General features: G+C 64.4%; 1 protein-coding gene across 4 annotated transcripts in view; it reads left to right on the forward strand.

The window, feature by feature from the left end:
• Window positions 1-5825, forward strand: part of SPPL2B (signal peptide peptidase like 2B) — a 12964-nt gene extending 7139 nt beyond the window's left edge. For 2 of the 4 annotated variants that reach the window (XM_029917708.1, XM_029917709.1), the window contains 9 exons: window positions 26-142; window positions 1208-1289; window positions 1930-2004; window positions 2077-2139; window positions 2225-2324; window positions 2473-2550; window positions 3664-3824; window positions 4955-5182; window positions 5553-5825. In XM_029917708.1, the coding sequence (XP_029773568.1) occupies window positions 26-142; window positions 1208-1289; window positions 1930-2004; window positions 2077-2139; window positions 2225-2324; window positions 2473-2550; window positions 3664-3824; window positions 4955-5182; window positions 5553-5804 (1156 nt within the window). In that variant the 3' untranslated portion in view covers window positions 5805-5825. Of the gene's footprint in view, window positions 1-25; window positions 143-1207; window positions 1290-1929; window positions 2005-2076; window positions 2140-2224; window positions 2325-2472; window positions 2551-3663; window positions 3892-4954 lie in introns of all 4 variants that reach the window. The other 2 variants (XM_029917710.1, XM_029917711.1) reach the window with 2 other exon arrangements.
• Window positions 5826-11714: the final 5889 nt, after the last annotated feature.

An 11714-nucleotide genomic window follows, 5' to 3' on the forward strand; every position in this document is an offset into this window, starting at 1 on the left:
GGCTGCCCCCCCCCCCCCGCCCCAGGGTCCCCGACAACAGCCTGCCGTACTTCCACAAGCGGCCGCGGGTCAGCTTGCTGCTCCTGGCGCTGCTCTGCCTCGCCGTCAGCGTCGTGTGGGGCGTCTTCCGGAACGAGGACCAGTGAGTGTCCCCCCGCCCTCCACCCCCGCCGCGGGCTGTCCTCAGACGCTCCCTGTGCTCGCCTCTCTGCCGCCCCCGCAGCCCGTGTCACTGGGCTTGTCAGCTGCCCCGTGAGCCGCGATCGGAATGTGGATACGGCTCCTGCAAGGCCACCCGGCCCCAGGCCCCAGTGAGCGCGCGTCCCCGGGGTGCCCGCTGGCTCAGGGAGGCGCCGGCCGCCCGGCCACCGGCTCCTGACACCGCCTGGCGCTCCTTCTGAGCCTTTTCTGAGGCAGCCAACCGCCCTTGGCTGCGCTGCTGTTTGGAGCCACGACAGATTTAATTGGGCAGGAGAAAACCGTGAAAATATTTTGAGTCCTTTGTACACAAAGAGAACACGAGCTCTCAGTCAGATTCAAGCCACAGGACTCGCTCTGTTCTTCAAAATTAGAACAGGCCCGCTCCCTCTGCGTTGGGGCGCCCGCTGGCCGCCTGCGAACCTGCTCTTTGTTCCTCGCGGCTGCCCTGCCGGGAGAGGTTTTCATCCAGGTCTGAGTAACCTGGGCCACGGGCTGTCCCGGGGCCCAGGCAGCGTGGCCTGCGGTGGGGGGCTCTCTGCAGCTGTTAGGGTCACAGTCTTGCCCCCCCCTCCCACCTCATGGTGCCTGAGCCACCATTTTTGGGGCCAAGAGACTTGGTGTGGAACCTGGCCAGCGAGCGTTTGGCTTTGCTGAATCACGTAAAACGTCCAGTAGCTGCACAATGTCCCCCAACCCTGTCCTGTGATGTGGGAGTGACCCCCCACCCCGTTGTATGATGTGGGGGTGATCCCCCCACCCCATCCTGTGATGTGGGGGTGAATGCCACCCCCCGAGAGAGAAAGCCTGAGTGTACACCCGTTCCCGCCACACTGTCCCCCCACCTTGGCCCTGCGCCTGCGTGCCTTCACAGCATGATGGGGTCGGGCTGGGCACGGACAGCTTGCAAAAGTTGGGAGCCAAGGTGGCCAAGGAGGGAGTGACCCACCAGGTCACAGGTCGTGGTGGAGCCCTGGCCCCAGCGGGTGACCTCCACTCTGCCCCCCAGGTGGGCCTGGGTCCTTCAGGACGCGCTGGGCGTCGCCTTCTGCCTCTACATGCTGAAAACCATCCGCCTCCCCACTTTCAAGGTGAGGCTCCTGGCGGGGGGCGCTGGCTGGGAGGGGGCTGTGTCCTCAGGGCTGCCCGCTCCCGTGTCTGCCTGGGGCGCCCCTGGCCCCCTGTGGGCAGCATGGTCTTTGTGCCTTCCACCATCACGCCACCTCTCTGGTGTCAGGGCTTAAGGATCAGCCGCAGAATCGCCTTCCAGCATGGCGGCCATGCCAGTGACCCCCCCCCCCTGGCGGTGAGGATGCATGGCCGGGGCCCTCCCCTGTGGCAGTGCTGTGCCAGGTTAACTTCCACGGGACAGAGGTGCGCACACAGGCAGGCAGGGAGTCGGGCAGAACCAGCCCAGGCCCCGTGGGCAGGACTAAGAAGTGCACAGGGAAATATGAAGCCCGGACCCACAGCGCCGACCCCAGAACGGGAGTCACCAGAGCTGCCTGCCTTCCGGCTTTTCCATCACTCAGAACCGTGGCCGGACTTGTGTGCTGTCCTGGGCCCTCATGGCCCCAGGGGACAGGACTGAATTTGCTGATTTCCCCCCAGATGCTCTGTCCCAGAGGGCATGGCTGAGCCTTGTAGGGGGAAGTGGGGGTAGGGACGTGTCCTGGAGGTCTGCGTTCCTGGGACCCTGGACCGCGGCCCCTCAGGACCTCCTCTCCGCAGGCCTGTACGCTGCTGCTGCTGGTGCTCTTTGTCTACGACGTCTTCTTTGTGTTCATCACACCCTTCCTGACCAAGGTGGGCGCCCCCGCCCTGCCCCCGCCCCCCTACCCCTCTGCCTCTTCTCTGATGCGCCCCTCCCTTTGTTAGAGCGGGAACAGCATCATGGTGGAGGTGGCCACCGGGCCCTCAGACTCGGCCACCCACGAGAAGGTATGTAGGGGGCCTGTGGCCAGAACACGGATGGAGGAGGCTGGGCGTGGGCCGCTGCCAGACAGGTCGCCCCCTGCCCCCACAGCTCCCCATGGTCCTGAAGGTGCCCAGACTGAACGCCTCGCCGCTGGCCCTGTGTGATCGGCCCTTCTCTCTCCTGGGCTTCGGGGACATCCTGGTGCCAGGTACTGGGGGCGGGGTGGGCGGCCTTGCGAGTGGCCAGCGGGTAGAGCCAGAGGGGAGCAGGTGGGGCTTGCCCCCTGGGTGGCCAGTGGCCTGAGAGCCGACCGCTGTCCCCCGGGATGTGGCCGGCCACGCCCCTTCTTGCCGCAGGGCTGCTCGTGGCCTACTGCCACAGGTTCGACATCCAGGTGCAGTCGTCCAGGGTCTACTTCGTGGCCTGCACCGTGGGTAAGCGCCTGCCCGTTCTGTCCTTGTCCCCCACCGGTTCCTTTACCAAAGCTACTGGCACAGAATCGACCTTTCCTGTGGAGCCCAATTACTTTTAAAGTTTTCCAGACCGGCTAGACTGCTCACCTGGGGTCGGCCCGTCCAGAGGAGCAGCTAGCCCGCCCGATGGCGCCTGTCCGCGCGCACGCGTGTCTCCCCCGCCCGCCTCCCGCCGGGATAGCCGGGCTGGGGGACGACTCCCTCCCCTGCATCGTGGGCAGAGGTCCACGTGCACAGGCCCCAGCAGCCCATCCCAGCGGGCCCTGGTGGCGCCCGGACGACACGGGCTGACCTTCCCTCCGGGCGTACTTCGGTCTTCCCACCCCGGCTCCTACAGCTGCAGGCGCGCGCCCTGGTCCCCTCTGCTTCTGCTGCCCCTAAAACCCTGCCTTGGGCTTAACACAGCACAGATCTTCCAGGCGCCGCTGCAGGGGGTTTGGGCGCGGAGCCACTGTGCCCGGTCGTGGGTGCGGTTCCTGGCTGAGCCCACGGGCCCTCCCCCCGCGCAGCTGCAGCGGGTAAGTGACACACGGCTCCCCCGGGGGCGAGGCGCCGAAGAGCGAGCCGCCTTCGCGGAGGCCGCTGCCCCAGCTGAGCTCCTCCCAGAGGGAGACGCTTGTGGATTTACGGCTGGTGCGTGCGCGTGCGTCCACGCCGGCGCTCACGTAAGGAACCGACGTGCGGCCCCTACTCAGACCTTTGCCCCTTGGGGCGCCGCCGGGCGTCTGGGGACGTCGGAAACACCCTTCCGAACGACCGCCGCTCAGTCACGAACATCTGAGCCTCTGTGCGGAGGTTACTCTTCTCCAGAACCCTCGTCCTCACTAAGAAAGGCCGAGTGGACGGGCGCGCAGGCGGCCTGCAGGCCCTCCTCTCGCAGCTCCTGTGGTTTCAGACCCGGGGTGCGGCGGGCTGGGCAGGGACGCATGCGCGGGCAGGTGCCCCACCCCGTGCGGCCGCCCCGCCTCGCCGGTCCTTCCCCACCCCTGTGGGTCCCCTCCACTGCAGGCACGTGCTGGGGTGCTAGGCCGTGGGGCCACCCGCCAGGGTAACGCCGCCCCTCTCTCCCTGCAGCCTACGGCATCGGCCTCCTGGTGACGTTCATGGCGCTGGCCCTCATGCAGCGCGGCCAGCCTGCCCTCCTCTACCTGGTGCCCTGCACGCTGATGATAAGCTGCGCCCTGGCGCTCTGGCGCAGGGAGCTGGGCATGTTCTGGACGGGCAGCGGCTTTGCGGTGAATACCAGTTTGCTATGACTGTCTGCGAGAAATAATAACCCAATAAGCCCTAACTAGAGTTAAAGTTGAGTAAAACCTCCTAGTTTCACGACTAAACCCCGTGGCCTCTGTCCCCGCTCCCAGAAGGTGGTGTGGGACGTTCTTGGTGGCTATCCCCCTGGGTGTGGCTTAATAACAGACCTTTAGTAAAGGGGCCAGTCCTAAGGGGCGTAACACTCCATTTAACGGAATACTGGTTTCCAACTGCTTCCGCCCTTGGGAACACAATGCTGAGTTTGGGGGGCCCACGGAGGTCCTCTGCCAGAGTGGGAGCTGTCAGCCCAGGATGGGGAAGGAGCAGGGGCCCCAGGGCAGCCACCTGCATGGCGCGGATCACGGCCATTGGCTTGCTGTCACTGGATTTTGAGACAGAAGAGAGGGATGGATGCCCCTCTCCAGGCAGCGCAGCACATTTGCCGTAAAGGGAGGAGGGCACCTATTTTCATGGCTCAGCCACAGACACCCCCCCGACCCTCCCACCCCCCCGGGTATGGAGAGGCTGCGGCTGACTCCCCCTGCCCTGTCGGTAAATCTCGGCGGCAGCACCGGGACCGGCTTAGTAACAGGAGTTCCTGGGTGTGCTGTGCGTCCCTCCTGAGGGGTGCTGGTGAAGGGTGGTGTTCCGGTGCTACCTCTGGGGAAGCTGAAACTTGCACCCTCTCCGTCCTGGCCCAGAGGCGCTCAACGGAGCAGGGCTCCCGCTTAACCTGACTGACGAACCAGATCATGTAGCCAACGACGGGGCCTGGGGTCTCCCCTGGGCCCTTGGGGAACCGCTCTGGCTTCATTACCCACCATCCTCTAAGGCTTTCCAGCCGGATGAGCGCTGGCTTTGCTACAGAGCAAAGGTCTGGAAGGTTCAGGAGGCAGGGAACTAGCCAGAGATGTCAGATCATCCAAGGTTTCTGCCTTGGGTTGTGACCTGTGGCCCTGCCTTCTGGCTGGTGGTACTTGGCCCCAAGGGAAGGTGGCTCCTGGGCCTGGAGCTGGACCCTCTGGGGATGGTGACTCATCTGCCCTCCCCTCTCCTGTCCCCTGAGGCTTTCCTGGCCTCATCTCACGTCTGACTGCTGCCTCTTCTCTTCCAGAAGGACCTACCTCAGTCTCCTTGGGCAGCACCTTCAGCCGACGGCCCCCAGCCCCAGATGGACTCAGATGCTGGCCTCTCCCAGCCGCCTCCAGGCGAGGGACTGGCCAAGTGCCCCCTCCCCACGGAGCAACCCCCAGCATTGTCTGTGCCCGAGGAGACCGAGGCCGGGGCACCCCCCCAGGAGCCTGTGAGTCCAGCCAGCCACACCCCTGAAGCCACAGGCCTGGTAGGCACCTCAGCCTAGAAGGCGACACAGACTCTCGGGCCCTCGCTGCCACCCCTCTGCGCCGAGAGACACAGAGACTGGACGTGCCCGGTCCCCCCAACTTGGTGCTCTGGTCTGGCCGATGCCCCCGCTCTTCCTCCTCCTTGAGCAGAGCCCAGCTGCACCCCGGACCCTCTCCAGCTCCTGCTCCCAGCTCGAGTGGCTGCCGGGAGCCCCCTGACCAACGAGGTCACCCACGTGTGAGCGCCCAGCTCCACGGTCTTGCCTGTCAGCTCGCTGGTCCCTCGGAAAGGGCAGAAGTGCCACCTCCCCCACCCACGGCTGCAGATCCACCCACACCTGGTGCTTACCTGGCCGCCACTTCCCTCAGGTTCTCTCCCGCCATGCCCGCTTCGGAGGACCCAGGGCCTCCCCAGGGACGCTGGCCAGCAGAGCCCCGTCTAGCACCCGGGCCCTGGATGTCTGGACTCAGGATGCAGGCCCGGCTGGCCGGGTCAGACCTGCCTCCGGGTCGGCACGGGCTGAAAGCGGCACCCAGCGTGAACGGACGGGCCGCCCCTGCTGGGCCCCGCCTGGCTCTTCCGGTCACCCCAACCTGCACTCCAGCTTCTCTGCCTGTTAATAAACGGCCACGACTTGTTGAGCTCGGGTAGTGTCACCTCTTGGGTGTGAGTCTCTCGGACCAGGCTCACCGGGGCCGGTGGGTGCCAGGCTGCACCCTCCTCGATGGCTGTGTCTTTCATGTGGGCTCCGTTGTGTCTTTCGGCTCAGAGGGCCTGGGGGGGGCACCGTCCTCTGGCATCTGCACGTTCTCAACCCCACCCCGGCCCGGCATCTAGTGACAACACCCGCCAGGCGGGCGCACTTTTTATTTAAACCATCCAGGAGCTTCTGGAACATGGAGAATATTCTGGAACTGGGATTTTGTCTTCTACCTCACCGACAGGGTTCTCCGAATGTCATGACAGAAATGCTGCCATGCAGCGGCTCCCTGGCCAGGGCCCGTGCCCCGTCCACACAGCCTGCAGACTCAAGTTCAGCAAAGATGCAGACCCTTCAGCCGCGCGGTCCCAGCTCTGTCCCGTGTGTCCGCCGACCAGCCGTGACCCATTCCCACGGTACCAGCGCCAGACAGACTCGGCCTCCATCGGTCACGCTTCTCTAGGAGAAGCGTTTATTCCAGAAACCACCAGACGTCTTCCACCTGTTTGTGCGTCTCTTAAAAAAACAGGTGGCCTGGGAGGAGCCAGCTGGACCTGCCGGCCCCAGAGAGCGCCGCGGAGGCTGGAGCCGGGGCGCAGCCCAGGGCGCCCCTTACTCTAAGCCATTTTGTACGTCGGTGTAAGAGCCGGAGTCTCTCTCCGTCCTCTGTGTTGGACACACATCAAGGATTTCAAGGTGGCTGTTAGTTCCTGAAGTTTCCATTTGCAGTTTCTGCCTTGTTTCTGTTTGAATCTTAAACACAGCTTTTTTTATTTTTAATGTTAATTTATTTTTGGAGAGAGAGAGAGAGAGAGAGCCTGAGCAGGGGAGGGGCAGAGAGAGAGGGAGACACAGAATCCGAAGCAGGTTCTGGGCTCTGAGCCGTCAGCACAGAGCCCGATGTGGGGCTCGAACCCATGAACCGGGAGATCATGACCTCAGCCGGAGTCAGATGCTCAACCGACGGGGCCCCCCAGGCGCCCAACGCAGCCTCTGACAGTAGCCGTTCAGCCTTCGTCTCCGTGGTATGGCAGCCGGCCTGGCGGGGCGGGGGCCGGGCAGCGGGAGCACGTCCACGCCGCCCAGCGGGGCTGAGTGGGGCTGGTGTCCTGTTCCCGGCATTGGAGAGCTGAAGGAAGCCCGGCCAGAGCGCGGTCCGCCCCGTGTTACGGTGCTGTCAGCTTGTCCGTGGTCGTCTAAGCGGCGTGGCGGGGAGCCGAGGGTCGCAGCCCGTGGACTTTGTGAGTAGCCAGCCAGCGGAGTTTGGGGTCCTCCAGCTCCCGCAACAGCTCCGCCCTGCGGCCCTAGCCGAAGGGCCACAGCACATAGCAGACGGCCGTGACTGTGGCCAGAGTGCTGAGGGACACGGAGACGTGCCTTCCGAGTGGTGTTCACAGGTCACAAAATTGCCTCCTTTTGGTATTTTTCAACTAGTCAACACAGGGAAGCCCTTTCTTCGCCAGCACCTCCCCAGGGCGGTGGGCTCACCCCCAGCTGTGCCCCCCACGAGTCGGTGCCACAGGCCTCCATTCTCCTGCAGAGAGAAGGCCGTTCCTCGGCTGCGCGTCCCGGCTGGGACCCAGCAGAGGCGTGTCAGCTCCTCCAAGACAGCCTGACACCGGTGCTCGGTGCTCCGTGCTCTCCGCCAGGCCAGCAGGGCAGGGGCTGCTGCCCGCCTCCCCGAGGGTGGGCCGTGCCTTTGTGAGGGCAGAGCTGCGGGGGGGCACAGGGGGCAGAGTGCTCCTGCTCCGTGGCGGGCTCGGTGCTGGCGTGCAGGCTGCCCAGTTGGCTCCGGGCCGTGAGGACAGCCGTGTGGTTCTTCCACGAAAGCCCCAGAGCTGACTTGGTTCTCACGAGTCATTCATTCCATCAGCTTTCACTGAGCACCTGCTGCATGCCAGGCCCCCGACTCCACCGGGAGACACGTGTGAGGCCCAGACCCCACTCTGCCCCAAGTGGCCGAACCCGGAGAGGAGGGACGGGACAGGGGTCCACACTTGCCTCTGTCTTCGGGGGCAGGTGTCCGGAAAGGGAGACTGGCGTGGCTGCTGGGAGGGCCAGGAGCTGGGCAGAAGGGAAGGGGTCTCTGGCCCCGTGGGGAAGGCACAGCCAGTGTCACCAGAGGTGAGGGGGCAAGAGTCCTAGAAAGAGCCCATGGCTCCTGTCCTGATTGGGGGGAGGGGGGAGGCCCCTCCCCACACAGCTGTTGTAGCTCAAGGACAGGTGCAGCAGTGGGAGGAGCCCAGGTGTGGGGTCCTGGCTTACATGCTGGAGCCGAGTGACCTGGGTCATGTCACTACCCTGCCTCCAGGGCTGTAGCTGCCGGTGGGTGTGATGGCTGCTGCTTCAGGGCCTCTCTGCACTTGCTCAGAAAACAGGACCATGCTGCAGGCAGCCAGGACCCAGAGGGATTGCTCTCCTTCTAGCACCATGCTTGGCTCCCCATGGCTTTCAGTGTTTCCCACAAAAGGGAGTCACCACTTAGGGCATGAACACGTTGCCACCAATGGTAGTAAAACAGTTGGTCCCTGGAGACCGTGCAGAAAACATCCCAGAGCGTCCTGAGCAGAGATGAGGGTTCTAATGAAGGTGCGTTCCCCTGGGCGGGTGCGGGACGAGTACACAGGCGGGGAAGGCCAGGGTCCCAGCGTGGCTGTGGCAGCGGCTCAGAGCTGAGGCCAAGCCCCTGTCCCAGCCTGGCCGTGAGAAACGCCAACCCTCCTCCTGACCAGCGCATCCGGAACGGGGGGGGGGGGGGGGGGGGGGGGGGGGGGGGGGGGGGGGGGGGGCCTGAGAAACTGCCTTGGTCTGAGGGGCCCAGGCTAATGCGAGCCTGTTAAGGAAAACCGGAATCTGAATAAAGTGCAGAAGTCCGCTACTAACAATGTGTCACTGTTGGTTTGTTCATCGTGACCCCGCGTCACTAACGGAGGACACGGGGTGCGGAGTGCGAGGCGCTCTCCCCAGCTTTTCCGTAAACCTAAAACTGATGAAACCAAGGTGACTTTTTAAACTATGGTAGTTCCTCCCTCCCTCCCCCCCCCACCCCACCCGGCCCCTGGCCCGCCTCACCGCCCTCCACCTGAGCCGGCGGGAGGCGGGAGGCCCCGCCCCCAGCCCCGCCCCGGCTCCCTGGTGCCGGCGACTCCGCGGGCCGGCGGTGCGGCTGTGGCTTGGCCTCAGCGGAGCTCGGTGAGTCGGCCTCCGGGAGGGCTGGGCGGCCCCTCTGGGCGGCTGGTGGGGCAGAGCCGCCGTGGAGCCGGCTGGAAAGGTGGCAGGGATGCCCGGGGTCACAGGGACAGTCCGCTGTGTGTCCAGATGGCCACACAGTTTCCCACCCTCTGTCCCCAATCAGCTGGAGCCCGGGCAGGAGGGGAGTGCGGGAGGGACCGGGGACAGAGGCGGAGTTCCCTGGAAGTGACAAACGACAAGGGTGCTGGGGCCGCACTGGGAAGGACTGACGTGGGGGCCCAGAGTTCTGTGTGTGGGAGGAGGGGTCTCACGGGCCGGTCCCGTGCGGCAGGAAGCGACCCTGGCACCAGGGCAGGCTGTCACCGGAGTCCTGGAGTCCGATCACAAGTGCGCGCTTTGTCCCTGAAGTGGCTGAGGGGGGCCAGGCCGCAGGGGCCCCATCTCAGGGCTCACGGGCTCCCTGGACCCCACAAGGGAAGGCGTGGGCTTTGGGGGTCCGTGTGTCCACATCACACACGAGCCTCGTTGGGATTTGGAGGAAGAGCCTCTAGGAGCCTGCAGGGGAGTGGACTCGGGGTCTGTGCGTGGCCGCGCAGGACGCTGCCCCCGCGGACCTGGCCGCCACCGTGCCACCACGTGTGAGGTCGTGTGTGACCCTGCGTGGTTGTTGCGGGTGTTTGTGGGCTGGCTGTGTCTGATTTTGCACACGGCTGTCCGAGGCTTTGTGCGTGTGAGCACCCTCCTGGCCTCCTGGCCCAGGGGCTGGGGCTGGCGGCCTCTGAGGCCCCTTGGGATCTGAGGGCCAGGCCACAGTGTCCCCGGGAGACGCGGCGGCTCGCGGCCTCGCACACCACACGAGGCATCGGACGCAGACGCTGATCCAACCACAGGGCGTGGATTGAGGCCAGTGAAGCCCGAAGCCCGTTTGGCTTTGAGCGCAGTCCTCGACGAGTGTGTGTGTGTGTGTGTGTGTGTGTGTGTGTGTGTGTGCGCGCGCGCGTGCACACGGTCCCAAGTTCCTCCGTGCGCAGGACCCAGCCTGGAGGGTCCGCAGTGCGCTGGGCGGCTTCACTAAGGCTGGGGACTCGTGTGGCCTCAAGAGAGAGAATCCTCCTCCCGCCATCACGGCTGTCGGGGGTGGGGGTGGGGGTGGGGGGCCTGAGGCCCTGGAAGGACCCGGGAGGGGCCAGGGCAGAGGCAGTGACACGGCCAGGCAAGCCCCGCCTGTCCTGGAGGAGCACGGAGGCAGAGGACGCAGATGCGGAGTCTGGGCCTGGTTGTGGTCAGGGGGGTACAGGCAGGGGGCGCGTGGGGGGGGGCGGACGTGTGACTCTCACCGAGGGCTGGGACTGGGGCACGGGGAGCTGAGAACCTCATCTCCGAGGCTCACCTCCCTTCCCTGGACAGCGGGGTCTGGGGTGGTAGCGGCCCATTTTGTGATAGAGAAGCCACCAGCGAAGAGGGGGACATGGCTGGGACTGTGAGAAAGACCAGGGGAGACAGGCAGAGAGAGGGAGTCTCTCTGAGCCTCAGTTTCTCCGTCTGTAAACCGGTGGCAGGCATGAGCTTTCTGCACGTGGCTGCTCCCCCCGGGGCCGTAAGCACGCCTTGTCCACGTGAGCGGAGCCGGACACGGCTGTCCCCAGCTGTGTATTTTAACATTCGTGGCTCTAACATTAATGCAAAGGACAGCCTACTCTGGACCAGTGGCTCACACCTGGATGAGGCTTTGTCCCTCCTACTTTAACCTCAATTAATTAAAATCAGGGATTTTGGGGGGCACCTGGGTGGCTCAGTTCGGTTTCGCGTTGGGAGTTCGGCTCAGGTCACGATCTCAGTTTGGGAGTGTGAGCCCCAGGGCCCCAGCTCCAGTCTGAGAGCCCCTATTGGCATTTAGGACTTGTATTGATCTTTTAAAATTTTTTATTTTTTTAACGTTTGTTTATTTTTGAGAGAGACCACGTAGGAGTGGGAGAGGGGCAGAGAGGGGGAGGGAGGAGGAAGACACAGAATCCAAAGCAGGCTCCAGGCTCAGAGCTGTTAGGACAGAGCCTGACGGGAGGCTTGAACCCACGAACTGTGAGATCGTGACCTGAGCTGAAATCGCGTCAGGAGGCTCAACTGACGGAGCCGCCCAGGCGCCCCAGACCTGTTTTAATTTAAAATTGTACAAGTTGTAAGTGGCTGGAGGCTTGTTTTTCGAATCTTCAAATCTTTATGCGTTTTCCTGGGTATTGCGAGTTCGTTGGCGCTCCCGCCCGGCGCCCCGGGGTCCCCGACTCCCTGCTACCCTGTGCACGTTCCCAAAGCTAAGGGAACAAACGGTATCATCACTGCGAATAGTTTTCTCACAAACACCTCTTCCCATGAAAACCTAACAAAAAGTCCACAGACAAAAAGGAAAGAAAGAGGCCGAGCTGATTAAGTTTCCTGTCGCCCTGCGGAGTGATTTACTTCGTGGAGTGGGGGCGGCGGGCGGGGAGGTCTCCTGGCGAGGCCCGAGCCCGCAGAGCGGTGGGGAAACAGGAGAGGCCGGAGGGTGGACGGAGGGGGGCAGGCCGTGGGCCGCGCCGCCGGGCGGGTGGACGGGGCCGGCGTCCGAGCGGACTCGCAGAGGGCTGGGCAGGGGGCGGTGGGC

Source organism: Suricata suricatta, chromosome 12 (assembly GCF_006229205.1).
Source record: "Suricata suricatta isolate VVHF042 chromosome 12, meerkat_22Aug2017_6uvM2_HiC, whole genome shotgun sequence".
Taxonomy (NCBI): Eukaryota; Metazoa; Chordata; class Mammalia; order Carnivora; family Herpestidae; genus Suricata; species Suricata suricatta.